The 27,636-nt window shown below is 51.1% G+C and overlaps 1 protein-coding gene across 1 annotated transcript; it reads left to right on the forward strand.

Moving 5' to 3' along the window:
* The first annotated feature begins 8,448 nt into the window (after nucleotides 1–8,448).
* On the forward strand, nucleotides 8,449–26,589 carry Wtip (WT1 interacting protein). Its single transcript, XM_051207294.1, has 8 exons — nucleotides 8,449–9,056; nucleotides 16,485–16,586; nucleotides 20,583–20,650; nucleotides 20,789–20,851; nucleotides 20,965–21,095; nucleotides 22,055–22,106; nucleotides 22,854–22,922; nucleotides 25,916–26,589. The coding sequence occupies exons 1-8, from the start codon at nucleotides 8,480–8,482 to the stop codon at nucleotides 26,054–26,056; spliced, it is 1,203 nt and encodes a 400-aa protein (XP_051063251.1). The 5' UTR covers nucleotides 8,449–8,479; the 3' UTR covers nucleotides 26,057–26,589.
* The last annotated feature ends 1,047 nt before the right edge of the window (nucleotides 26,590–27,636 follow it).

Raw genomic sequence — 27,636 nt, forward strand, 5'->3', positions numbered from 1 at the left:
CTCTAGCCTCCACAGACACACAAGTGACAAGTCTTACCTCTCCTGAGTGTGGTTGAACACATGTGGGATCTGAGCCCTTGGGAGGGAGGTAGAGGCAGAAAGATAATCTGAGGGCAGGAGAGATTGATGGCTCAGGTTAGAACAGTTGATCTCACAGGTGACCTGGTATCCACACAGCCACCTGTAACTTTAGCTCCAAGAGAAGTGACACCTGGCTGTCTAAGGCATGATGTGCATGCCACACACATAAGTTAAAAAAAAAAAAATTTTTTTTTTTTCTCCTTTTGTTTTTCAAGACAGGGTTTCTCTGTATTTATTGCTTTGGAGCCTGATCTGGAACTTGATCTATAGACCAGGCTGGCCTCAGACTCAGAGATCCACCCGCCTCTGCATCCCGAGTGCCGGGATTAAAGGCGTGTGGTATCACTGCCTGGTCAACTTCTCTGTAGTTTGTTGACTGACCCCCGCACATGTGTCATGGAGTGTGTCTACCTGTCTGCCCACACACACACCTTTTTTTTTTTTTTTTTTAAATAAGTCTGACTGGTGGCCTTGGGAGAGAATGGCCCTGTGGGCTCCTCAGCAGTGTGCGTCAGTAGGTGCATGGATCATGGCCCAGCTGAAGCTACAGTTAACAGGTCCTGCTCCTCTAGGTCTCCAAGAATATTGTCATTACAGCCAGGTGGACCTCGCAGTTACACAAAATTATCAACTCTACTTTTTAAAACCATGAGGGGCCTTTGGAGATGGCTCAGTAGCTAAATCAGTAGTGAGTCTGAAGACCAGAGTTTGGATTCTCTAGAACTCCTAAATACCAGGTAGGCATGGCTGCTGGCCTGTAATTCCATTCTGGGAAGGTTGGCTGGCAAGCGATGTGGAGCTGGAGAACGCTCAGCAGTGAGGAGCATTGTACTCTGGTACAAACCCACACTCAGACACCATGCACATAATTAAAAAGAAGACCTGGGGTTGGAACCATGGCCCAGCAATTAGCAGCACTAGTTGCTTTTCTAGAGGACCCGAGTTTGGTTCCCACCACCCACATGTGGCTCACAACTCCACTTCCAGAGGATCTGATGTGTTTTCCTGCAGCTGCCAACAGGAAAGATGCTCAGAAAATAATAAATTCAAATTTTTACGATTTATGCACAAGGGCCGTGCAGTGGTGGAGCATACCTGTAATCCCAGCACTTGGAAGAAAGACAGGGGTAAGAGGATCTCTGTGAGTTCAAGGCCAGCTTGGACTACACAGAATCCCTGTCCAAAATAATAATGATGCATATGATAGCTTACAATCTTCTTGCCCTAGCCTCCCAAGAACTAGGATTACAGACCTACATCATAGTCTTGGGACCTTTAAATACATTTTAAGTTTTTGGATGTGGTGACATGTGCCTTTAATCTCAGCTTTTGGCGGGTTGGTTTGGTTTGGTTTTAGATTTTTGAGAGAGAATCTGACCTGAGACTCTCTAGACCAGGCTGGCCTCAAACTCACAGAGGTCCACCTGCCCCTGTCTCCTGAGCTCCGGGGTTGAAGGCAGGTACCACAACGCCTAGTTTATGGATTAATGACTTTCGGTCATGTGTGTGAGAGTGAGTGCCACACGTGTGTTGGAGCCTGTGGCGTTCAGAGTGCATCAGAACCTGTAGTTGGACTTATAGGCAGGTCTGAGCGCCCAACATGACTACCAGGAGGAAACACTCCGGAAGATCAGTCCACACTTCGGCAGTGAGCCATCTCCATCCCCTCCCCAGGGCTTTGCTTTTTTGTGTGTGTTATGTTTGTTTTTGCCTTTTGTCAGCTGTGTAAAGACTTTAAGCTTTGTCACCTCTGGAAGTATACTGTTGTGACCCTAAGAGTGTTGGAAAAAAGAATATTTCCAGCCGGGCAGTGGTGGCGCTCACCTTTAATCCCAGCCCTCGGGAGTTAGAGGCAGGCCGATCTCTGTTCATTCCAGGCCAGCCTGGTCTACAGAGAAGTTCCAGGACAGCCAGGGCTACGTAGAGAAACCCTCTGGAAAAACTTAAAAAGAGTATGCCTTGTTATGTCACACAAAGAGACAAGCAAATTGGAAGTAATTTAACAAAGCAATTGACTTTTCCAAAATGGTACACCAAGACCTAAATCCAGGCAGGCAAGCACTCAGGAAGTTCAGCTAGCTTTTATCCTAATGCAGGGTAGTGACAATGTTTTACCTCATTGGTTGGGACTGGATCTCACACTCACTTCACACCAATTCATAATGGGTGTAATGGGGAAGGGTGTGGCAGAGTCCTGCCTCATTAATGCCTGGCATGGGGTGGTGGGCAAACAGGCAAGAGGTTCAGAGATGGGAGAGATGTTTAGAACATTGGCCTTTGGCAGGCTAGCCATATTTTTTTTAGATTTTTTTTTTTTTTTTAAGTCAGGCATAGGTTACCCCCCCCCCCCCCCGGCACTGGGGAAGCAGAGGCAAGTGGATCTCTGTGACTTTGAGGCCAGGCTGGTCTTCATAGTGAAATCCAGGACAGGACAGAGAGCCACATTATAGAGAGACCATGTGCTATGAAAAACAAGATTTTGTTTTGTTTTGTTTGTTGGTTTTTTGTTTTCCGAGACAGGGTTTCTCTGTGTGGCTTTGGAGCCTATCCTGGCATTCATTCTGTAGCCCAGGCTGGCCTTGAACTCACAGAGATCTGCCTGCCTCTGCCTCCCAAGTGCTGGGATTAAAGGTGTGCGCCACCACCTGGCAAACAAGATTGATTTTAAGTGTTTGGATGTGTGGCCTGCATCCTTGTCTGCATCACGAGGCCAGAAGAGGGCACCAATTTTCCTGAAATGAGTTATAGACATTTGTTAGCCTCTCAGTGGAACCTGGGTCCCCTGGCAGAACAGTCAATGTGGTTAACCGCTGAGCCATCTCTCCAGCCCCCTTTTTCTGTTTTTACTTTTTTGGTTTTTCAAGACGGTTTCTTTGAACAGCCTTGGTTGTTCTAGAACTAGCTCTGTAGAACAGGTTGGCCTCAAACTCATGGAGATCCACCTGCCGTGGCTGGGTAACCCTGAGTGCTGGGTTAAAGGTATGTGCCACCACCACCTGGCTTCCAATTCCTTTTGTTTTATACCAGGCTGGCCTTGAACTCACAGAGATCTGCCTGCCACTTCCTCGTGAGTGCTGGGATCAAAGGTGTGTGTCACTACTGCCTAGCTGAAATTTATATTACTTAGAAAAGATTTTGTGTGTTTTATCACTGGAGAGATGGCTTGGTACTTAAGAGTACTGGCTGCTCTTGTAGAGGACTTGCATTCCATTTCTGGCACCCAAATGGTGGCTCCAGTCACAGGGGATCTGACACCTGACCTCCACTATCCCTAGGCACAAATGAGGTGTACATACAAACATACAGACTCCATAAGAAAAACTAAAAAACAAACAAACAAACAAACAAACAAAAAAAACCCTGCATGTATGCATGCTCAGACCCTGTGTGTGTGTGTGTGTGTGTGTGTGTGTGTGTGTGTGTGTGTGTGTGTGCCACAGCACTTGTATGAAGGTCAGAGGATAAGGAACCTCTGTGTATTTTAAAGCTGTACTTCTGAGGTTTAGAATTCTCCATTTGGTTGTTTTTAGAGTGGATATATTTAGAGAAGTATTTTTATAGATACTTTTGTACTGGGGACCAGCTACTTGAATTCTACACATAGAAGAAGGAACATTTTCCTCCTGTATTCAATTCTATGCAACAGATTGCAGCTGCAAGCTTATTTGAGACATTTAACCGCTCTCGATAAAGAAAAGAAATATAAACTGGGCATGGGAGGTAGCACATGCCTTTAATCCCAGCACCTGGGAGGTGAAGGCGGAGGGGGGGGAGATCAGTAGCTCAGAGTCATTGCTGGCTATGGAGCAAGTTTGAGGCCAGCCTGGGACAGAAAGGAGGAGGGAGGGAAGGAAAGAAATAACAAAGAAAGAAAGAAAAAGAAAGAAAGAAAGGAAGGAAGAAAATGAGCCAAGCTGAACTGTGGGGCCACAGTGCTCTGTTCTGTTTGGTTTTATTCTGAAGATACTACTGCCTGATAAAGGAGCATCTTAGAAGTGGGGCTGGGGCTGGGGCCCTGGCCTGGATGAAAGGGGGAAAGGAGAAAATGAACGGAAGTGCAGCGTTCATCCTCTCTCCCTGCATCCTGACTATAGATGTTGGCAACATGCTTCTCCGCCTGGTGGATTGTTTCTTCTGAAAGCTTGAGCCAACATAAGCCTCTCCTTCCATAGGCCTGCTTTTACAAGTCTTCATCCCGGCAATGAGAAGAAGAACTAAGACGGTGGACCTCACCAAAAGTAACTTAAAAAGCTGAGTGGCTGAGTGTGGGGTCCAGGCAACAGTGGTGGCGCACACCTTTAGCCCCAGCACTAGGGCGGCAGAGGCAGGTGGATCCCTGAGTTTGAGGCCAGCCTGGCCTATAGAGTGAGATCCAGGACAGCCAGGGTTACATAGTGAGACTCTGTCTAAAAACAAAACAAAACCCTACCATTTTATCTTACGTGTATGAGTGCTTGGCCTGCACGTATGATAGTGCATCACGTGCATGCCTAGTGCCCACCCAGGCCAGAAGAGGCTGACCATTTTCCTGGAAACGACGTGACAGACAGTTTGTAAACTGCGGTGTGAGAGCTGGGCACCCGATCTGGGTCCTTTGCAAGAGCAACAAGTGCTTTTAGTGGATGAACCATCTTTCCAGCCCCCTCCCCCAAATAACTTCTATTCACAAGAAGACACATACAGGGCTGGAGAGATGGCTCACAGCTAAGAGCACTGGCAGCTCTTCCAGAGGACCTGGGTTCTGATCCCAGCACCCATAAGGTGGCTCACAGTGGTTTGTGACTCCAGCTCTAGGAGACCCATTGTCCTCTTCTGACTTATGGGCCCCAGGTATGCACAGGGAGAGCTACAATGAAAGCAAAAGTTTGAATACTAGTTTCTATACACATTGTCATGGTTTTCTTCCATTCTTCTGTTTGCTTGAGACAGAGTCTGTGTTGCCTTACCTGCCCTAGAGCTTGATCTGTAGATCAGGATGGCCTTGAACTCACATAGATCTGCCTGCCTCTGCCTCCCAAGGGCTGGGATTAAAAGTGTAGACCACTATGACCCATTTGGTTTCTCCCAACCATAAATAATGTACACAGACACACACACCAGTTCATTTGTGGTAGTGAGGGGTCCAGCTAGGCAGATGTGTTTGCTTACTTATTTAGTGTGATCAGAGATGATGGTGACTTCTGAGGGAGGGCTTCTCTCCTTCTACCTTGTGGGTCCCAGGGATGGAGTGTCTTTCTCCACTGACCCTTCTCCCTGCCCCTGGCTCCTTGAATTATTTTGTGTTTTGAGATCGAGTCTCACTCCTTTGAACAAACTGACTGAGTTTTCTCTGTAGCCTTTCGCTGCAGTCTTCAGGCTGGCCTCCATCTCTCCAGAGCTGGGATGAATGGCCTGTAGACTTAACTGCACACAAGGGACTCTGTCTCATAGAACTGCTCTATTCTGCTCTCCCATAGTGGGGCGTTTTAAGTTGTGCTACCTATTTCTAGAGTAAGCAATGGATTTTAACTGACCCTGGACACTAATATATTACTTAAATCTTGAAGGCTCCATCTGGGCAAGTTGGACTGAGCCATTTAATAACTTTCTAGGGAGCCGGGCATTGGTGGCGCATGCCTTTAATCCTAGCCCTTGGGAGGCAGAAGCAGGTGAATCTCTTGTGAGTTCAAGGCCAGCCTGATCTGCAGAGCGAGTTCAGGACAGGCTCCAAAAGTACACAGAGAAACCCTGTCTCGAAAAACCAAAACACAAACAAACTTTCTAGGGGATCTTGCTATGCTGTGGCCCAGGCCCAGGCTGGCCTCAAAAGTGATCCTCCTGCCTCCTGATTACAGCCATGCACCATTGTTACCTAGGCTAGATCCCTTAAAAACCGTTAGTGCGTATAAAGGTATTGTTCACCACATTCATTAGTGTGTACACATGCCTGTGTTTGTGCCATAGTGGGTACGTGGAAGTCCACAACTTGTCCAGTGTTCTTCAGTATATGGGTCCAGGGGATCTACTGCAGGTGGCCAGGGTGGCAACAATCCCCCTTACCCGCTGGCCATCTCTCCAGCTGTTTTATTTGCCTGGACGGTCCACCAAATGCGTATGGCTGTCAGAGGACAACTTTTGGGAATTGGGTCTTGCCTTCCTCTGTGGGTTCTGGGAAGGAACTGAGCAAGATGTTAGGCATGTGCACCAAGAGATTTTTACCTTCATGAGCCTTCTCACATGTGCCCAACAGTTTCCTTTCTAAATGGCTGATAAGTCCGGTCAATGAAATGTGATCATTGGCCAAATTGTTTTTCCTTTCTCATCAGACAGGTAGATAATGAGGTGGTTTCCTGGACATTTGTTCCCCCAAAGGACTGGAATCCCTCAGATCCTAGGAGATAGGTGTGAGTGTTCGGGGGTGTGGGGGAGGATAGGGGGGGCTGGAAGGGGGGACAGATACTTCATTTTACCCCTTTGTAACATGGAGGCCAGGCTACTGCACAAATCAATCTGCAGCAGACCAGTCCCCTACAGGGCACTGGGGTGCTTTCCTGTCCCGCTGTGCATGAGCAGGTGCCTGGGGGAGAGAGAGAGAGAGAGAGAGAACTACCATTGCTTTCCTGGATCACTGGGACACTACACACGAGGTCTGGTTTTCTTTACTGTGACTGCTCTACCAGCAGAAGGCACATTTTCACTTTGTGGGTCTGGGGACACAGTCCCCACCCAGGTGGCCTGGGTGGCGGTGGCTCCCCCACATCACGTGACTGGATGGGAACTCAGAAGCATCCATTAGACACACCCCAAGTCCTAGGGCCGGGTACTCTACAAGAGGGGCCCTCACATTTCCAGGTGACCCCTAGCACTATCACAGCGAGGTGCTGATGTCACAGCGAGGTGCTGAAGTCTTAACCTAGCTCTCAGGGCCTTTCCACAGCCACAGGGCAAGTCCTCAAGGCCAGCCATGGCCACTGGCTGCAGGTTGCTTAGCCCTGTCCATCGCCCGTGAATGAGAGGGGCCATGAGGTGCCGCCTTTAGTCCAATGTACATAGCAGAAAACTCTAGAACAGATGAAAGAAAGGCAATACTTGATGGCCTGTCAACCCATTTCCAGGCTTGAGCCAGTTTACAAACCCAGTTACAGAACCCCTTGGAGGGAAGGCCAGGTCCCCTCGAGTAAGTGGCATGTCACAATACAGGAGTCTGTGCTAGTCTTCTGTGTATCCCTTACCCAGAGGGACCAGAACTGTTCTAACAGTGCAATTGTACCTCTGAGAAAAGGGAGCAAGTGGGCTTCCCAAGGCCTAGTGGATATTGGTTCTTAACTGACAATAATTCTGAGACTCCCACCCAAAGCAAACAAACAAAAATGCATTGTGGCTCTCTAGTTAAAATAGGGACTCATGGATGTCAAGACAGGTTTGCTTTGTTTTTTAAGATTTCATCTCATGTGTTTGAGTGTTTTGCCTGCATGTAAGTATATGCACCATGTTCGTGCCTAGTGGTTAGATCTCCTAGACCTGGAGTTACGGATAGTTGTGAACCATCGTGTGTGTGTGTGTGTGTGTGTGTGTGTGTGTGTGTGTGTGTGTGTTGGGAACTGAACTTGGGTTCTCAGCGAGCAACAAGTGCTCTTCACCTCTGAGCCATGGCTCCAGCCCAAGAGGATTTTGGTGGAAGTCAGATTCACAACAGGTCGTTTTTCTATATATCCCAGAATGTTATCTGGGAGGGGCATACCTAGCAGTTGCTAAAATGCCCACATTGGCGGGCCCATTTTAGAAATTGTCAGAATCTGCACACTGCTGTCCCGTTTGGAAACTCCCAGGATTCCCACACTGGTGTCACATCCATGTGGGAATGTAAAGCAGCATCGGGCTGCGCTCCCTGAGCAGAAGCGCCTGGGCCCAATACGGGGAGGTTGTGGGCTCAGGGCTCAGCCTTGGGGGAGGACACGGATGCACCCTAGGGCCCCCAGGGTGGACCAGAGCCTAGGCCGTCGTCGGCCCGGCCGCGTCCCGGTGCAGCCCGCGCCCCTCAGCCCGGCCGTCGCCGCCCCCCGCATTCCACAGGCCGCTGCGCAGTCTCCTTCCTCGCATTCCTGCCGGGGCAAAGCAGTCCCTCCGCCACCGCCGCCACCACCCCTCCCGAGCCGGGCCCTGGAGAGCGGAGGGGGCGCGGCCCCGAGCTGCGCGCGCATCCCTCCTCCGCGCGCGCGCCCCCGCCCCTCCTTCCCCCCCTCCCCGCCACGGCCCCGCGCGAGCGCGCGGCCCACGCCGAGCGACCGCGACCCCGGCCCCGCCCCGCCCCGCGCCCAGGGGTCCCGGGGCGGGCTGCGGGCCGCGGGCCGGCGGACGATGCAGCGGCGCTGTCGGAGCGGCGGCGGGCGGCGGAGGCGGAGGTGACGCGCCGCCGGCCATGCAGCGTTCGCGCACGGCCGCGGACGACGCGGCTCTGCTCCTGGCCGGGCTGGGCCTGCGCGAGCCGGAGCCGCCCGCCGACTCTCCGGGGCGCGTGCGGCGCGGGCCTCGGGCCGCGGACGACGCGGCGCCAGCGGCGGGCCGCAGGGGCAAGGGCGGCGGCGGCGGAGGCGGCCCCGAGGCCGCGCCCGACACCCCGAGCCGCCCCGAGCGAGGCCCGCGCGCCAGCCTGGCGGGCTCGGACGGCGGCAGCGCGCGCTCCAGCGGCATCAGCCTGGGCTTCGACCAGCGCCACGGCCCCGGCCCCGGGCCGCCGTCGGGGGGCAGTGCGCGCTCCAGCGTGTCCAGCCTGGGCTCGCGCGGCTCAGCCGGCGCCTATGCTGACCTGCTGCCGCCCGGCGTCGGCCCCGCGCCCGCCCGCTCCCCGGAGCCCGCCCCGTTCCCGTTGCCGTTGCAGTCGCTGCCGCTCCCCCCGGGCCGGGAGGGCGGCCCGAGTGCGGCCGAGCGGCGGCTGGAGGCGCTCACGCGGGAGCTGGAGCGCGCGCTCGAAGCGCGCACGGCGCGAGACTACTTCGGTGAGCGCGCGGACCGGGGTCCGGGGTGCGCTGGGCGCGCGCTGGGGTCTGGTCTCCCGCCGCGGATGCGGGGTCGCACGCTTCCTGACTCGAGGCGCGGGGTAGGGGGGGGGGCAACAAAATCACGTTGACTGGCAAAGTAAGCCATTTTCTGGACGCTTAAAAAAAAAAAAAAAAAAAAAAAAACCAGCAACGGGGATGGAGAGATGGCTCAGTGGTTAAGAAGGCTGGCTGCTCTTAAGGAAGTACCGGGTTCAGTTCTCGGCATCTCCCCTCCACCCCCAACAACAAAGATTTACTTAAGAGACAAGGTCTCACTGTGTAGCACTGGCTTGTCTGGAACTCACAGAGATCTGCCTGCCCCTGCCTCCCAGGGCTGGGTTTAGTTGTAGGAATGTGAGGGTATCCAAGGAGGCCAGAAGAAGGTGTTGGATCCTTTGGAGCTGGAGTAACAGTCGGTTGTGAGCAGATACTGATGCTGGGATGGAAAGGGAATGTGAGGCTTCTGCAGGAGCAGCAAGCATCTTAGTTGCTAACCCATCCATCCTTCAGCACCTTTTGCTAGGCATTCTTTTTCATCCTTCCCATCGATCCTGCTCACCCTGCTAATCCCTGGTGAAGAGCAGGACGGAAGGCTCCCTCCCCTTCCGATTGTGTGAGAGAGAGGTGGGGTGCCCTAGGGACCCCTGAACCCCTGTGACAGACCAGTGCTGGTAGGACTGTGTGAGGCCACGGGACCAAGCCAGGCTGCTCTGGGCTGAGTCATGTACACTGGATGGTTCCTAAAAGAATACTGGGCTAGGTAAGGGTTTAGCGCCAGGGTAGAGTGCTTGCCTAGATTACTCAAGGGCCTGGGTTTGTTCCCCAGCAAGGCAAAACAGAACCACAAAACTAGCCTCACAGCCAGATATACAAAGGAAAAGTTCAGACTACATAGCAAGACCTTGTTTCAAATAGGGGCAACAGAAAAAAGGACTTTTTGCCACCAAATACCAAAGAAAGGAATTAAGACTTACGGCAGCCTTGGTGAAGGAATTGAAAGCGTTAGCTCAGCAGTACCTGACGGAATAGGATAGGGGGAGTGAGGCTCTGCTTGGAGGGTGTGCATGGTTTGCAAGCCTGGGAAGGCCTGGCAGATTTTGAGCCTCCTCAGTCCAGTAGAACTAGCAACTGTGGGTTGCTTTGAAATAGATCTTGGAGGAGTAGAGGCTGTCTCTCGACAGGTTGGGCGGGTGGGTGCGTTCCAGAGTAAGATAGTGAGGTTGTGAGAAGGGTTTGGTTCATGACGGGCCAATGCCAAGGGCATGTATGGGTTAAAGGGTTGGCCTGGCTTTTGAATAAGGTGCTTGGTCTGATGGAGAAGCCAGGATGGGAATCTGGTTTAGCAGATGTTGTGGCTGCTGCTGGTGGGCTTGGGAGTAGGTGGTTGGGGGGGACCTCCTGCCAGGAGCCGAATTGGGTCATCTTGTGAAGGGGACACACCTGAGCTCTTGGTCGAGCATCTGGCCCCTGCACACTGGACATGAGCTTTCTTTGGCCCCTATGGCTACTTGTGAGTCTGCATGTCACCCTGGGTAGGTAACGCTGGAAGTAAGGGCACTGATGGCCAGACTGCAAGAGGTCAGGGTTCCTTTCCAAAGTGCGGGAGGGCCCAGCGTTAGCTCTTTTAAGCCGCAGAGGAAACAGAGCTGGCTGATTATAGACAGTCCCCGAGAGCAAGGTCTCCACTACTGCCTGGTGGTCTAGAATGAGCTTTCCAGCCAAGGATAGCCTTTCTCTGTCTTCACCCCAAGTGCTGGGATCACAGGTGTGCAGCACCACACAATCAGATGATGGGTAATGAGGGTGGAACCTGGGGCTTCATGCATGCTGGGCAAGCGCTCTGTCAACTGAACCAAATCCCCAGCACCCCCGCCCCGCCCCTTTTTAGATAGAGTTTCTCCCTCTATACCAACCTGACCTCCAACTATCCACCTTCCTTCTGTCTCCTTCCTGAGTGTTAGGATTGCAGGTATGAGCCACCATACCTAGTCTAAGTGACTTTCTCCCCTCCACCTCCCCCCACAACCAAAAACATATTTTTTTTTCCCTGGTTCTTAAAAATAGGGGCAGTTTTGCTTGAACTGTGTATCTGATGACAGTTGACTTTTTTGAGCTGCCAAGAAATGGCTGTTTCTAGGTGTGGTGAACACCTGTAACCCAGGCATTGGGAAACAGAAGGAGTATGTGGTCAGTCTACCTTTCAGAATGGATCTAGACAGCAAAACAGAAAGCAAAAATGTGTCAACTTCTTGTTTGTTTTAATTTAAAGACCAGAGCCTTGGCTGAGGCTATCCTGGAGCTCCTCCTGTTTCAGCCTCACAAAAGCGGGAACTATAGGTATTTGGCACCCTGACTGGCTATATCCAGCCTCCAATTAAAAAGAAATTTCAAGTCTTGCTGGCGGTGGTGGCTCACATCTTTAATCCCAGCACTCAGAGGCAGATGGATCTCTGTGAGTTCAGGCCAGCCTGGTCTACAGAGTGAGTTCCAGGCCAGCCTGGTCTACACATAGCAGCAACCCTGTCTTGATAAAAACAAAATTTCAAATCTTTGAACCTGAGTGAACACCTCTTAGAGAAGGAAGTCTGGCCTCTAAAACCCTCGTCTACAGGGTGTCCCCCGGCCTGTGCCGCCTGCTTCCCTCCTCCCTAGCTGTGCTTCAGCTGACCTCTAGGGACCCCTGTGCCATTTACTTGTGTCTTTGGAACTTTGCCTTCCCCTCCCCAGTTCCGAGGCCATTAGGAGGCCAACAGCCTCAGGCCTCGGAACTGCTGGCTGCTAAGGCTCCTAGGGCCACACCCTGTTTTCACTTCCCTCCTGCAGCCTTTGGATCTCACTCCTGTTTGGTTCTTCACAGGACCCCCACTCTGAATGGCTGGACTGAGCCCCCCCAGTACCCCCCCAGTACCTCCCCCCCCTGCTGTTGTGCCTGGCTTTGAGGAGTTTGGAGAAAACTCCTGGGACCAGGGTGGATTTAAAAAAAAAATATTTAAAATATTCCTGTAGGGGGGTTGTCGGTGTAGATGCATGGATGCTGTGGTGTGTGGTCAGAGACCATCTTGTGGGAGTTGGTTCTTTCCCTCTACCCTGTAGCTTTTGAGGCTTGAACCTGGGTTGTCAGCCTTAGCTGCCAGACCCCCTGAGCCATTTCCCTGGCCCTGGAATAATTTTTGGTCTTTGACCACTGTGGTCTCCAGGACTTTACTTGTTACCCTAACCCTCCATCACTTTGCTTCTCTATCCCCTGAACAGCCTTCTGGTCTCCTGCCGCCCGTCTGATTCCCATTTCACTCCGAGCACTGAGGTCCACAAGTGCAGGCTTCCTGTTGCTCCCGGCATGCTCTCCGTCCTCAGTCCGTCCTCAGCCAGCCTCGCTCTCCTGCCATCTGGGAGGGTAGCAGTCTCCTCTCTCTAACCTCTTCCACCAGCTTCAGCCTCCCCCTTTCCATGGCCCATTGGATGTAAATCTGTAGAAGGGTTACACACACACACACCCACTCTCTCTCTCTCTCTCTCTCTCTCTCTCTCACACACACACACACACACACACACACACAGAGCACACAGGGACGGGGCTGGTGAGATGGGTTAGTAGCTAAAGATGCAACTTGCTCCCAAGCCTTAACTTCCCAAGTTTGGTCCCCGGAATCCTCATGGCACAAGGAGAGAGCTGACTCCTGCACGTTGTCCTCTGACCATACGTGTGCCATAGCATGCACACGTACTCACGTGCGTACATGTGCACACAAAAATGTTGCTTACAAAGCATAAACTAACTTCTAAGCGCATATCCATGGAGTCCCTCTGCCGTGTCTTACGTTCCTCCCTTCTCAGGTGTGGTGGCGCATAGCCGTTATGCACACCCCTTGGGAGGCAGGTTGACAGTTCTTGAGCCCAAGGTGTGGAAACTAGCTGGGGCAGCACTGGGAGGGCCAGTGAGGTGAGGGCATGAAGACATCTTCTACTCACCCTGACACCCCGGGTTCAGTTCGCGGGGCCCACATGGCCAAAGGCATGGGTGCAGGGACAGCTGAGAGCTTCTATCTTAGGTTTGCTTTTTGTGAGACAGGTTCTCTCTGTCAGCCAGCACTGGCTGCCCTGGAACTCTCTGTAGACCAGGCAGGTCTTGAACTCCTGAGATCCGCCTCCCGAGTGCTGGGATTAAAGGGGTGTGCCGCCACCCTTGATTGGGAGCTCACATTATGATTTGAAAGCAGGAGGCAGAGAGAGCATACTGGGAATGGCCTGAGTCTTTTGAAACCTCAGATCCCTCCCAGTGACACACCTTCTCCATCAGGGCCACACCATTGCTCCTTCCCAAACAGTTCCGCCAACAGGGACCAAGTGTTCAAACACGAGTCTGTGGGGGCTACTCTCAGGCAAACCGCCACGCATGCTGGGTAATTGAAGGGACAGCCTTTTGGGTCTCCTGGAGGGCTGGGTTAAAAGGGACAAGGCTCGGAGCCAGGCATCCTCAGTCCTGAGCCTTTTCCCCCTACGTGGCCTGCTGGGGTAGTCCCAGTTCCATCCGGTATTACCGGATCTGTGCATGAAAAGCACTGTCCTGTAAGTTCATAATGTAAAGACTACAGAGGGGCTGTCCTTTGCCATCCTGTAAAAATCGTGTACCTCCAGATGTATGTGTGGGGGTCACATGAGTCGGGTGTGAGCCACTAAGCTGAAGCTTTAGCCCCTAGATTTGTGTATAGACCAAATCATACTATACAGCCTGTGCTGTTCTGGAACTTTCCACGGAGCCCAGACTGACCCTGAACTCTAGATGCACTACTTCAACCTCTCCGGTGCTCTCTAGGCTTATTCTTTGTTTTGTTTTGTTGGAGACGAGGTCTTTCATAGCCCCTGCTGGTCTCCAGATCACTGTATAGCTGGCCTGTCTTCCACATGCTGGGGTTACAGGTGTAATCCAGCTACCCTAGTTTGTTCTTTTTAAAAACAGATTCTTTGTAAGTTGTTAATTTATTTTTACGTGTGTGTGTGTGTGTGTGTGTGTGTGTGCGCGCGCGTGCGCTCGCGCGCCTGCTTAGCTGTATGTGCACCATGTATGTGCAGTGACTGCAGAGTCCAGAAGAGGGAGTCTGGTCCCCTGGAACTGGAGTTACTCTTAATCACTGAGCCATCTCTCCAGCATTGATTTATTCTTTTCCTTTTTGACTGATTTATTCTCTGTCTATGAGTGTTTTGCCCGCATGCATGTATGTATGTATATACACCATTTGCATGCCTGGTGCCCTCAGATCAAAAGAGGGCATTGGACCCTCTGAAACTGGAGTTACGGATGGTCGTGAACCAAGTGGGTGCTGGGAATTGAACCCAGGATCTCTGCAAGAGCAGCCAGTGCTCTTAACCACTGAGCCATCTCTCCAGTCCCTTGATCTATTTTTCCCCGTCTTTTTAAAGTAAGTTTTTATTTCATGTATACGGTGCTCTCTCTGCATGTGTTCCTACATTCTAGAAGAGAGTATCAGATCTCATTATAGATGGTTGTGAGTCACCATGCGGATGCAGGGAATTGAACTCAGGATCTCTGGAAGAGCAGCCAGTGCTCTTAACCACTGAGCCATCTCTCCAGCTCAGATCTACTATTTCTTTTTAAATTTTTAATTTATTGTTTACATCCTAACTGTAGTTTTTCCCTCCCTCCTCCTAGTCCCTCCCCTACTCCCCACTCCATTCCCCATCCATCCACTCCTCCATTTCTCCCTTTGGCTTTAAAAGAGAGCAGGCCTCCCATGGATAGACCCCAGCCATGGCGTCTCAAGTTGCAGTAAGACTAGACACCTCCTGTCTTTTCAAGGCTAGATGATATACCCAGTAGGAAGAATGGGTCCCCAAAGCAGGTAACAGGCAGAGGCAGCCCCTCCTCCCACTGGTAGGAGTCCTACAAGAAGACAAAGCTACACAGCTAATATATGTGCAGAGTGCCTAGGTCAGTCCCATGCACGTTCTCTGGTTGTTGGTTCAGTCTCTGTGAGCCCAGGTTAATTGATTCTGCGGGTTTTCTATTGGTGTCCTTGACCCTCTGGCTCCTACAATCCTTCCCTCTCTTCCTTAGGGACCCCCCCCCCAGTTCTGCCTAATGTTTTGCTTCAGGCCTCTGCATCTGTTTCCACCTCGATCTATAATGACTTATTTATTTTTATTTTATGTTCATTGGTGTTGTGTCTGTGAGGTTGTCAAACCCTCTGGAACTGGAGTAACAGAGAGTTGTGAGCTGTCACATGGGAATTGCTGGGAATTGAACCTGAGTCCTCTATAAAAACAGATAGTGCTCCTAACCACTGAGCCATCTCTCCAGCCCCCCTCAATCTGTTCTTAATGAGTTGTACTTCTCCCCAGTATTTGTTTCCATTTGACATTGTCATCATCATCACTGTTCTGGGTTTTGATGTTGTTTGAGCAGGATCTCCATATAGACCTCCGGCTTTCTTTTTGACTCTGTCTCCTGAATGCTGGGGTCACAGGCATGAATCATCCGACATGTACCCTACTCATCTGACATCATGTGACTTATGCTGTGTGTCCCTCCTCTGGAACATGTGTTCTTGGGGCCGGGGATTGATTTTTCTGCACTATAGTTTCTCTGTATTTAGAGGTGGTGAGCCAGGTGTTGGCATCTCACGCCCTTAATCCCAGCACTCAGGAGACAGGCGGGTGGACCTCCATGAGTTCAGGCTAGCCTGGTCTACAGTGAGTTTCAGGACAGCCAAGGCTACACAGAGAGACCTGTCTTGAAAGGAAAGGAGAAGTAGTAGTGTCAGTAGGCAGCAGGCCGTGTTTGTGGAATGCACTAGAGAATATTCGAGGCTTGAGCAGATGAGGAAGGGTACCTGTCGGGCAGTGATGCCTTTGAGTGTGCCTGTGGGCTGGAAGGCAGGAGGAAGGTTGTCTCAGTCTGAGGTGGAGGGGCATGGAGTGCTATTTCCCGGCCTGATGGCTGACTTAGCTGGGCTCCGCCCCTACCTGTGCTCAGTGAAGTTCTTCGAATGCTCAGACAGCAGAAGCTGCCCTATGTGCTGCCTGTATTCCCTGACTTTCTCATCACGGTGACCGGTTTCCTGGCTGAAACCACTTAAATGAGGATGGATGACTTACTTCACCTCAAGGTTTTGTACTGTCCATCATGGCAGGAGCTGGAGGGGGCAGTGCCACACATCGCAGCTGAATTGAACTACGGCCTTCCAGACCTTCCTCTAGTGGCCTCTATCCACCAGCCAGGTGCTTAAAGCAGCACATTCTGCTGACAGCAGTGCCCTTGTAGTGAATGCTAGCTGTTAGGGATCTGATGATGCTGGCCTTGGAGCCTGGCTGGCCACCAGCTCTATGGGACTCGGTACCAGCCGCTGCTCTCCTGCTCCTCCCTCACAGGCATTTGTATCAAGTGTGGGCTTGGCATCTACGGAGCGAGGCAGGCGTGCCAGGCAATGGGGAGCCTGTATCACACCGACTGCTTCATCTGCGACTCCTGCGGTAGGTAACAGTCCCCACCCCACCCCCGCCCTCCTGCCCAGGCCTGGGACAGAGGAAACACTGGCTCTGGGCTGTAAGGAGGCTGCTCACATTCTCCCTAGCACACGGCGGGCTCGTGACACCTTTCTGGGCCTGACCTATCTGAAACGCTGCCGACACCTGAGGAAGGAGCCAGGGAATCCCCTGCCGGCTGTTACAGCCTCCTCTCTGGTCCTTGGCTGTGGTGCTTCTATCCACATAGGGCACTGATCTGGTCGGGAGGGATGAGGGCGTGGGTGAGGGGGCTTGTACCATCTGGGCCTGAGGTTAATGTTTGTAAACTTGTTTTAGAGTTATTTCTTCACCTTGTGTATATGAATGCTTCGCTTGCACCCATGTGTACACACCACACGTGTGTCTGTTGAGACTGGCATTGCGGATGGCTATGAGTCACCGTGTGGGTGCTGGAACCTGAAGCCCTGCATGGGCTATTTCCATACTTTATTTCATCACAGTAGAATACATAGTGTTGACTCGAGAGAAGCTTGAGTGTGAGGACAGGGGCCTCGTCTGGAATACTGGCACTCAGGAGGTCGAAGCAGAAGCAGAGTTCAAAGCCAGCCTCAGTGATGAAGAGACCCTTCCTGAGAGAGAGAGACAATGGGATCCCTCTGTGTCTAGGGATGCATTGCCATCCCTCGAGGTGACAGTTTGGGCAAACCTATTCACTGTGATGTGAAGAATCCCTCTTAGACCTCATGTCCCCCACCCCTCTGGTTCAGTCAGTAATCCACATTTATCCTATTCCCGCCAAATACATGTCTGCAGCACAGACAAGTGTACCCTTCTCTCTCTCTCTCTCTCTCTCTCTGTGTGTGTGTGTGTGTGTGTGTGTGTGTGTGTGTGTGATGGCTCAGTCAGTAACGTGCTTGCCGCACAAGGATGAGAGCCTAAGCCTCCTCCCCCTACCCCTGAGACAGAGTTTCTCTGTGTAGCCCTGGCTGTCCTGGAACTCATTCTGCAGACCAGGCTGGCCCCAAACTCATAGAGATCCTTCTGCTTCTGCCTCCTGAGTGCTGGGACTCAAGGCGTGCACCACCACCACCACCTGTATTTTTTGGGGGAGGCATTTTTAATTATTGTGCATGCATGTGCATATGAGTGTGTGTGTGTGTGTGTGTGTGTGTGTGTGTACATGTGTCTGTCTCTCTGACTGAGTGGGGACTATGTATATGTGAGTTAATGTGCCCCAGGAGCCCAAAGGTGTCATCTCTGGTGCTGGAGTTATAGTTGTATGTGAGCCATCCCTTGTGGGTGCTAGAAACTGATCTCAGGTTCTCTGCAAGAATGATACATGCTCTTAATCACTGAGCCACCTCTCAGCTTCTGTTTTGAGTTTTTGTCTCTGAGACAGGATCTCTCTCTGTAGTTAGCTAGCTCTGGCTAGCCTGGAACTTGTTATGTAGACCATGCTGGCCTGAAATCTTCCTGCCGCTGCCTCCTGGTTATTTGCTTTTTAATTGCTGAGTTGTAGTTTACTTACAAACATGTAGGTCCAGATTATTTGGCAGATGTATATTTTGTGAGCAGTTTTTCTTTGCGTGATATTTTTTTAAAGATTATGTATACAGGGTTCTGCTTGTAGGTATGTATGCCTGCACACCAGAAGAGGGAGCCACCAGACCTCATTACAGATGGTTGTGACCTCCATGTGGTTGCTAGGAATTGAACTCAGGACCTCTGAAAGAGCAGTCAGTGCTCAGCCTCTGAGCCATCTCTCCAGCCCCTCTCCAACTCCCTTTGTGTGATTTTTCAAAACTATTTTAGTGATGTTTTTGTTAAGAAACGTTAAATTTGACTGAAGCCAATTCATCAGTTTTTGTGTGGTGGGATTACAGGTATGAGCAGCCACACTCGGTTTAGGTTGTTGATGTTTAGATTGATAAAATTTTCATATTAGAGTTATGTGTGCAGAGGTTGGAGGTCAGCCCAGATGTTGTTTCTTGGGAACCTTTTTTTTTTTTTCCTTCTTTTTTGAAAGATCATCTTTCACTAGGACCTGAGGCTTATCAGTTAGGGTAGTGTAGCTGGCCAGGAAGCTGCAAATACCCGTCTGCCTCCTCAGCACTGAGATTGCAAGGGTATGCAGCCACTCTGCTTTTTATGTGGATCCCGGGGATTCAACTGCGGCCCACATGTCACAGCCACCACCCCAGCTCTTGTCACTCTTTGTACCTTTTTTTCTACCCCCCCCCCCCAAAAGCTGAGATTGGGCAGCATTTTGAAGCGAACACTGCTGTCATGAGCTGGGAAGGGTTCAGAATTTTACCCTGTAGCATGCCACTGTTCATGGTGCTGACAGAAGGCGTGTACTTCTGGGGTCAGAGTCTTCAAGCTCACTTCCTGTTCTGTCACGGGATGGTGGGTGATCCTGGGACATGCTGCACAAGCTGTCTATGTGGCAACCCTTAGAAACCTCAAGCTTAGAAGTTATAACTGTAAAAATACTACTACTGGCTGGGCGGTAGTGGTGCACGCCTTTAATCCCAGCACTCAGGAGGCAGAGGCAGATGGATCTCTGTGAGTTCCAGGACAGCCAGGGCTACACAGAGAAATCCTGTCTCAAAAAAAACAAAACAAATTATAAATTTATTTTCCTAATATTTGTTGCCAGAATAAAAATTCATTTGGACATTTGGTTTTTATATGCTGGCCTTCCATCTTATCCTGCAATTATAATAAACTTAGTAGGGTTAGAGTATTACTAGTGTTTTTTTCTACAACATAATCATGTCTATAATTATAGCTTTACTTCTTAGTATTCTATGTCACCTCTAATTCCACATGTCTCATTATTACATACTGCCCAGAACTTCTAGTTCAAGACTGGATAATCTTGTTTGTTTTGTGGTACTGGCAATCTAACCTAGAGCCACACCCCTAGCGCCTCACTGGAGGATTTTAGGCAGGTGTTCCCCAATGAGCCACACCCCAGCCCCTCACTGGGGGATTCTAGGCAGGTGTTCCCCAATGAGCCACACCCCAGCCCCTCACTGGGGGATTCTAGGCAGGTGTTCCCCAGTGAGCCACACCTCCCAGCTCTGAGGGTTTTTTAGACAAGGTGTTCCTGTATATCTCAAGCTTTCCTTGAACTCCTACTGCCTCTGCCTCTTAATCTGAAATTACAGGTGTGGGCTACCATACTCTGCCACAAAACTGTTCAAGAGGAAAACTACTTAATATCTCACCAGTGTGCTTGATGCAGCCGAGTATTTTCATGGGCACTCACCAGGCTGAATGAAGTTCCTTCTTAGTGGTAGTGCGTCTCCTGCTGGATGGCAGTGCCAGGTGGACAGTAGAGGGAGCCACCACACCCCATTTTATTATTTGGTTTTGAAGTACGGCTTACTTTGTAGCCTAGGCTGTCCTCAGACTTTGGGGTCCCACCTTCACCTATGGGATGTTGGGTTACAGGTGTGAGACACCATTCTGGCTTGATTATTTATTTTTAAAGATTACTATATATACAGTGCCTGCAGGACAGAAGACGGCGTCAGATCTCATTACAGATGGTTGTGAGCCACCATGTGGTTGCTGGGAATTGAACTCAGAACTTTTGGGAGCGCAGCCAGTGCTCTTAACCACTGAGCCATCTCTCCAGCTCCTGGTTGAAATGTTTATAACACCAGCATAGCATTAACAGGATGTGTAGAGGGGGCTAGAAAGATGGCTCAGTGGCTAAGAGCAGGGCTGCTACTCTTCCAGAAGTCCTGAGTTCAATTCCCAGTAACCACATGGTAGCTCATAATCATCTATAGTGGGAGCTGATGCCCTCTTCTGGCTTAAAAGTATACATGCAGATAGAGCACTCATGAAATAAATTTATGAAGGGATGTTTAGAGGTGTTCGTATTTCTCTTTCTCATTGGTTGGAGGTGAGTGCCAACATTTAAGCCAGGTTCCTCCATCCCTGGTTTTAGCATTCCAGGGACCTCCCCTTTACCCCTTACCCTTCCAGGGAGACGACTCCGCGGGAAGGCCTTCTATAACGTGGGTGAGAAAGTGTACTGCCAGGAGGATTTCCTGGTGAGTCTACACTGTTGCTGGCCGAGCTGGGTGGGAGCAGGGGCGGGACCCTCCTTCGGACTCACATGCAGACCTGAGGCCAGCGACAGTGAGTGCCCCTTTGTCACGTGACGTCCTGGATCCTGTGTCCCCTCTCAGTACTCCGGGTTCCAGCAAACAGCTGACAAGTGTAGCGTGTGTGGACACCTTATCATGGAGATGGTGAGAACCTCCCCAGTGACCGGGAGTCCCCCAACCCCGGTGGGGTCTCCTGTTCGGTCCTCCATGGCCTCTTGGGGGCGGTGCTGAGTCTCCTGCCCACGGTGCCTCCCCAGATCCTGCAGGCCCTTGGCAAGTCCTACCACCCGGGTTGCTTCCGCTGCTCAGTGTGCAACGAGTGTCTGGATGGGGTTCCCTTCACCGTGGATGTGGAGAACAACATTTACTGCGTTAGAGACTATCACTCGTGAGTTTCCCTGCTGGGGCGTATGACCTGCAGCGCAGCCCTCACCCGCTGTTCCCGCCTGTCTCTGCCTCTGTGGCTCCGGCCTCTTTCTTGTCGGCCTTTGTGTTTTCTTAGCAGTTGGGGCAGGTGTCTCAGTGACTCCCCATTATGGTGACAGTCTAAACAAAAAGTGTAAGGAGAGGTTGGTTTGGGCCCAGGGTTTTAGAAGACGTCCACCATGGTGGGCAAGGCCTGGTGTTGAGGACAGTTCTGGCTTTGGTGGCAGAAGATGGGGACATCAGGAAGGAACCTGGAGTGAGCTGCAACCACTATGGTCCCAGAACAGCACCATCTGCTGGGGAGCGAGTACCCTGGCACGTGCGCCTGGGAGATGGTCACACTGAAGCCAGAAGGGCAGGGCAGGGAGGGGCGTTGGTGCTTTCTGGTCCCCTCTTCTGGGTAGTCTGGCCACCAGTTCGCGCCTGCCTTTGCCTGCATGTACCCCTCTCCTTCCTGAGGCCTCGCCTCACTATTCCCTACCATCTGCCTTTTGCTCCTAAGGGAAGGGCCCTGGTGCACTATGGGTAGCCAGCCAATCTGTTGCTTGCTGTCACTCCAGGCTCTGGCCTCAGAGCCCTGGGTCTATGCTGCTGCTGACTATGGAGATTGATGTCAGCATTTGTCCTTGGTACTCTATAGGATGGAGTAGAGATCTCCCCTAGGGATGGTTTCAGTCTGGGTATCAGGGGCTCGCGAATGCGTGGGAGATGGCTAGGGAGAACCTGAGGCCGTCCTGGAGGAGGAGGGAGGGGATAGATAGGAAGAGCATCAACAGATAGTACGAAGGCGGCAGAAAGTGCACCGCCTGCATGTCCACACAGGAGGCAGCAGGCTGCATTGGAGCTGCTGCGGTAGATCTGCCCTTGGGCCCTCGTCTCTACTCACCACCCTCTCACGCCCACTCTCCTTTACTCTCCCAGGGTGTTTGCACCAAAATGTGCTTCCTGTGCCCGCCCCATCCTCCCTGCACAGGTAGGAACACTTCACAGGGAAGCAGCAGGTACCTGGCCCTGAGGCTTTGCTCACTCCTATCTGCTCTGCCTCAGATCCCGGGCCCCAGGAGGAGTGGGCGAAGGTGGCCATGCTCGCCATTCCTCAGAGCTGAGGAATATAGTGGACGTTTGTGCAGGGGGCGGGACACCCTGGGTGCGGGGAAGAGCTACGCTGCTTCTTGCGAGTCCCGTGTCCTCCTGCTGTAGCAGTCTGCCCCGTTACCTGCATAGAGGAGGGGATGCTCACGGGGCTCGTTCCGTTCTGCAGTGCGTGTTGGGTGGCCCAGGGCCAGGGGAGCAGACAGGAAAGCTTTCTGCATGAGTGCTGTTTATCTTCCCGAGGAAACACGGCTGGTAGTGGGAGTTCCTGGCTCAGAAGTGAAACAGCATGCGTGAGCGAGCACCCACGTGACTTTCTTGCTGTTCTTGTTGGGGAAGGTGCCCAGGGCACACACACTTCAGTACAGTGTCACTTGGTGCATTGTGCAGAGGGTGCTTTATTTTATTTTATTTTACTTTATGTGCATTAGTGTTCTGCATGGGTGTTGGGTCCTTGGAACTGGAGCCACAGACAGTTGTGGTGTTGCCATGTGGGTGCTGGGATTTGAACCTGGGTCCTCTGCAGTCACACTCAGTGCTCTTAACCACTGAGCCATCTCCAGCCTGAGAGGGGTGCTTTAATGGACAGGTCATAGTGCACAGGTATGAATCCTGCCTCTTCCTCCAGGGCTGTGAGACAACCATTCGTGTGGTGTCCATGGACAGAGACTACCATGTGGAGTGTTACCACTGTGAGGTAAGTCTTGGCCTCACACACAGCTGCTGCAGACCCCCCCTCCCCGCAGACTCCCCCACTGTTGCCCCTTCACCCGGGTGTCTGTTCATGGACTCCCCCATCCCCCAGCAAGTGTTTTTCCTTTCCACCCATGCCCATTTCTCTTTCACACAGTCACGTTTTCACTAGGCAGGTATTGGACTTAGTAGAATACATGGGATTTAGAGTTGGCAGTGTCCACATAAGGTGATGTGTGCTGTTGAAGGGAATTGTCAGAACCTTGAGAAATCACAGAGGGTTTCCTGGGGGAGGTGACACCCAGCCCAAGATTTGAAGGGTGATAGGAGATTTGATATGTCCATCAGATTTCTAGCAGAGGATGAATATAATGTCACTTCCAGTTACTGTAACAAATACTGAAGTCACCCACTTACATAAAAAGGGTTTGTTTCAGCTGGGTTGTAGAGGTTTTATCCCATGGTGGTTGGTTGATGCCATTGCTTTGGGCCTGTGGTATGACAGAGCTGCTCACCTCATAACTGGTAAAAGGCCAAGGAAGAAGGGCTGGAGAGACCTTTGAGATGGCTCAGTGGGTAAGGATACCGGCTGAGATGGCTGATTTTTGCAGGTTGTCCTCTGACCCCCACAGGCATGCGGTAGCATACCCACATTCACATACAAATAGTACTTGCAGCCAGGCAGTGATGGCGCACACCTTTAACCCCAGCACTCGGGAGGCAGGCGATCTCTGTGAGTTCAGGCTAACCTGGTCTACAGAGCGAGTTCCAGGACAGCCAGGGCTGCACAGAGAAACCCAGTCTTGAGAAAAAAAACCAAACAACACTAATGATAATCCATGTGTGAAAAAAAGAGGTCAAAGTTCCAGAGTCCCCTTGAGGATATCTCCCCAAAGAGCCAAAACCTCTTTGACAGTTCAACCACCTCCATGAAAAAGGGATCCTCTGCAACGTTGGGACATCCATATTTGGCTTACAGGCCTGGAATATCTGGCAGACTTTTCTGTGAAGCAGCAATTTTGAGTGATTGTCCTGCCTTGTCATGGCAAAGTTTGGCAGTCACATTTCTTTGTGTTCTGCTGGTCCAATTTGGACATTTGGACAGCATACTGTCAGCAGTTGAGGCAAGGGCAGTTTCTTGCCCAGTGACTAACTTGCCACGTGTGTGTGTGTGTGTGTGTGTGTGTGTGTGTTATGTAATATATATTACTCTCTTTAAAGACTTTATTTTTAAACTTTTTTCCTATGACTGTCTATACCCATGTGTTTCTTTAACATTTAAGCCATTTAAACCCATTTTTAAGTATTTTGTACCTACTTAGAGGTATTTATTTATTTATTTATTTATTTATTTATTTATTTATTTTTGCCTAGACCTGGCTTTGCTAAGCACCTGCAGCGTTCTCTGACCATGTGAGCCAAGGTTTGAACTGCTAGGTGGCAGAGCCCCCGGGTTCTGAGAGCCTAGCCTCATGTGACTGGGTAGCAGTGGGAACCTCGTTTACCACCCCAGCTCTGGGGAGTTGCTGAGGTCACTTCCTGGTGTCCCCATGAGTGGCAGCCCACTGCTGTGGGTGGTGACTCTGGTCAGTGCCAGCTGGCGTGACTTCTCTGTTGATGTGGTTGTGCCACATGCTGGATGCCAAATGTAACGGCTTCTTTTATAGTTTTATTAATAAGTAAGCTCAGGAATCAGATATTAGGGTATAAACCGGCTAGAGCCACACAGTGACAGAGGAAACGATCAGCTGACCCTGCTCTCCGCCAGTGCAAAATGTAAGCTTTCTCATTGCACTTTCTAGGCTGCCAGCATGCAAATAATGACACGGAGACTTCTTACAAATTATGGAAGCTTGCCTTTAGCTTAGGCTTTTCCCCCAAGTAGCTCTTGTAACTCAGATTAACTGCTTCTGATAATCTGTGTTCTGCACATGGCTTTTACTTCCCTTCCATTCTGTATGTGTCTGCTTTGCTCTGCCTTTTGCTGACATCTCTGTGTGGGCTTAATTTCATCTCCTCTCTCCCTGGAATTCCCATCTGTCCTCTCTTGCTTAGCTATTGGCCTTTCAGTTCTTCATTAAACCAATCAGAAGGTGCCTGGCTGTATTGAACTCCCTGTATGTCTACACCCAGACAAAGATCCTGTGCACACTGTTAGAACTCTATTGCTGTGCTAGATCTCCAGCCTTCGGAATTATTTTGGTAGCCCAGGCTGGACTCAAATCCAGTCTCCTGCTTCCGGGGTTACAGTCTACTAAGTATGTTTGGGATTTTATTGTCTTTTTTTTTTTTTTTTTGAGACATGGTCATGCTATGTAGCCATGGCTGGCCTAGAACTTGACTTTCTGCCTCTGGAATGCTGGGAGTACAGATGTGGCTCCCACACCTGGAGTTGGCTATTGCTTTGTTAATTTTCTTTTTTTTAATTAACGAGTTTAAAGTTTTATTTGAGTGTGTGTGTTGGTATCATGTCTCTGTGTGTAGAGTGCAGAGTTGGAACTGGAGTTAGAGGAGCTGGTGGCAGTCTGGTTTGTTCTGTGGGTGCAGGAGTCTGACCTCTTAGCACAAGCTCTTAGCACTGAGCCGTCTCTCCAGCCCTGCCTCGATCTTCAACACCAGAGTGAAGTTGGGTGCGGTGGTGGCGCACACCTTCAATCCCAGTGCTCTAGAAGTGGAGACAGGCGGATCTCTGTGAGTTTAAGGCCATTGTGGTCTACAGAGTGAGTTCCAGGACAGCCAGGGATATAGAGAGACCCTGCTTCAAGCAACAAACAAAGCAGTATAGCTTGTTAGGTTGAGACCCCATTTACTAGCCATCACTGTCCTTTCCCTGAGGCTGGACTTGATCCCAAGTCCTTGGGTGTCAGAGGCTGCCCCTCTGCTGTTTCATGAGGGTTCCTAGCCGGCATATCTCCCCAGCCCTGATGTTCCTTTGGTGAGGATGCCCTGCCTCCTGCTTACCACAGGTTGCTCAGGGTTGTGGTTTTTCTTCTGCAGGACTGCGGGCTCCAGCTGAGTGGGGAGGAGGGACGCCGCTGCTACCCCCTGGAGGGGCATCTGCTCTGCCGCCGATGCCACCTGAGGCGCCTCGGACAGGGTCCTCTCCCTTCACCAGCTGTGCATGTGACTGAGCTCTGAGAAGCCAGCCATCAGGAGAGAGGGGTTACTCGCGTTCCCCTCTCCTCCCCTCCACCAAGCTGCTGTCCCTTCCGCAGGGGCCGGACCCCCGCGACAAATAAGCAATTTCTATTTATTCACCTTTTGTGCCTCAAGCCACTTCCCCTGCTGGGTTCCAGGACCCCTGCATCCTTGGGACAGGCCGCCTTCCTCTGCCTGGCCTCCGCTCCCAGAGGCAGGACTTGGAGGATCTTGGTGCCATGGGGGAAGGGTGCCTTATTTTTGTGCACTCAGCCAGGGAGCAGAAATAGCCTGGGAAACACCGTGATTTGGCCTTGATGGGTGTTTTCAGCCACAGTTCTCAGCCTCAGAAGACCGTGAGCGAATGCCAGGTGCAGAGAGAGGGCCCATAAGAGCTCCCTGAAGACCCTGGGGAACATCTTCAAGCACTGTGTCAGGCTCCACCACAAAACCATATGATTTGACTTAAATTAAGTTTCCCCCTGGAGGATGTTTGCATTTTCTTTAAGAGAATATAGTTTTCTTCTAAACACTTTGACCGAGGTGATTATTATCTTAGTCATAGCAGAATTTCGCACGGACACACATTCATGTACTGTGTGGCTGGAGCCGAGGTGGTAAGAATATTTGTAGTTTTAAGTATTTTTGCATGGATTCTAGCACCTCTACATCCCCTTCAGATTTCAGTGTGGGGTCAGGTGTCAGAATCTCTTATGGAAAGGGACCTCGCGAGCCAGGTGTGAATTTCTTTGGAGAAAGAGTACTTCCTGGACACTGGGAAGTTGAAGCTGCTAACGAAGGCTGCTTGTGTTTGGCACCTGCCAAGTCCTGTCTGGGTACTGCTAACGGAATCCTTCGTTGTCAGTGATGGGTATGGCTTTGCTTTGGTTTTGTTGTTGATTTCGAGTCGAGGTCTCCCTTGGTAGACACCCAGGCTGGCCTTGCCTTTCCGAGCCTCCTGCATGGCCCTCTGGATCGATGCGTTTCTTCCGTGTTCATAGAATCATTTGATGGAACCAAGCCCTGATGTTACCAGGGAAGCCCAGGTTTCCCTTTTGGGGTTCTTCATCTCAATTTATAAGTTTAGAAATGGACTCAGAAGGAAGCCCAAGAACTAATTAGAGTTTAAGGTCAACAGTGCAGGTTAGACGAGACTTGCAGCCACTAGGAGAGATGAAATAAAGGGCACATTTTCTAAGGCGAGGGAACAGAAACAGCTTATGAGGAATGGCAGAGCAGCAGAGAGTAAGCTAGTGAGCGGGGAAGCAGCCCCGCAGCCCCCCACCTCCCTGTGCATGGGCTGTTTTAAGGTGTGCGGCCTCTCCTGGATGTTTCCAGCTCATGCACTGTCTGTAGATGACGCTGGCTTCCTGATCTTTACACGCTGGCTGCTTTCATGTTACTCTTCATGTAGCTTTCTCTCATTCCTGTTCTGCCATCACACTAGGGACCAAAACACGACGTACAGGACTGGACAGCAGAGAATGAATACCTTTGGTCCAGCTGCTCTGAGGTCTAGGAATAGGGCACCCCTTGGTGAGCTGAGGAAGCAAACAAGTGCCTAGATGCTTAAAACTGCG

The sequence above is a fragment of the Phodopus roborovskii genome, unplaced genomic scaffold, assembly GCF_943737965.1.
Source record: "Phodopus roborovskii unplaced genomic scaffold, PHOROB, whole genome shotgun sequence".
Classification (NCBI taxonomy): Eukaryota; Metazoa; Chordata; class Mammalia; order Rodentia; family Cricetidae; genus Phodopus; species Phodopus roborovskii.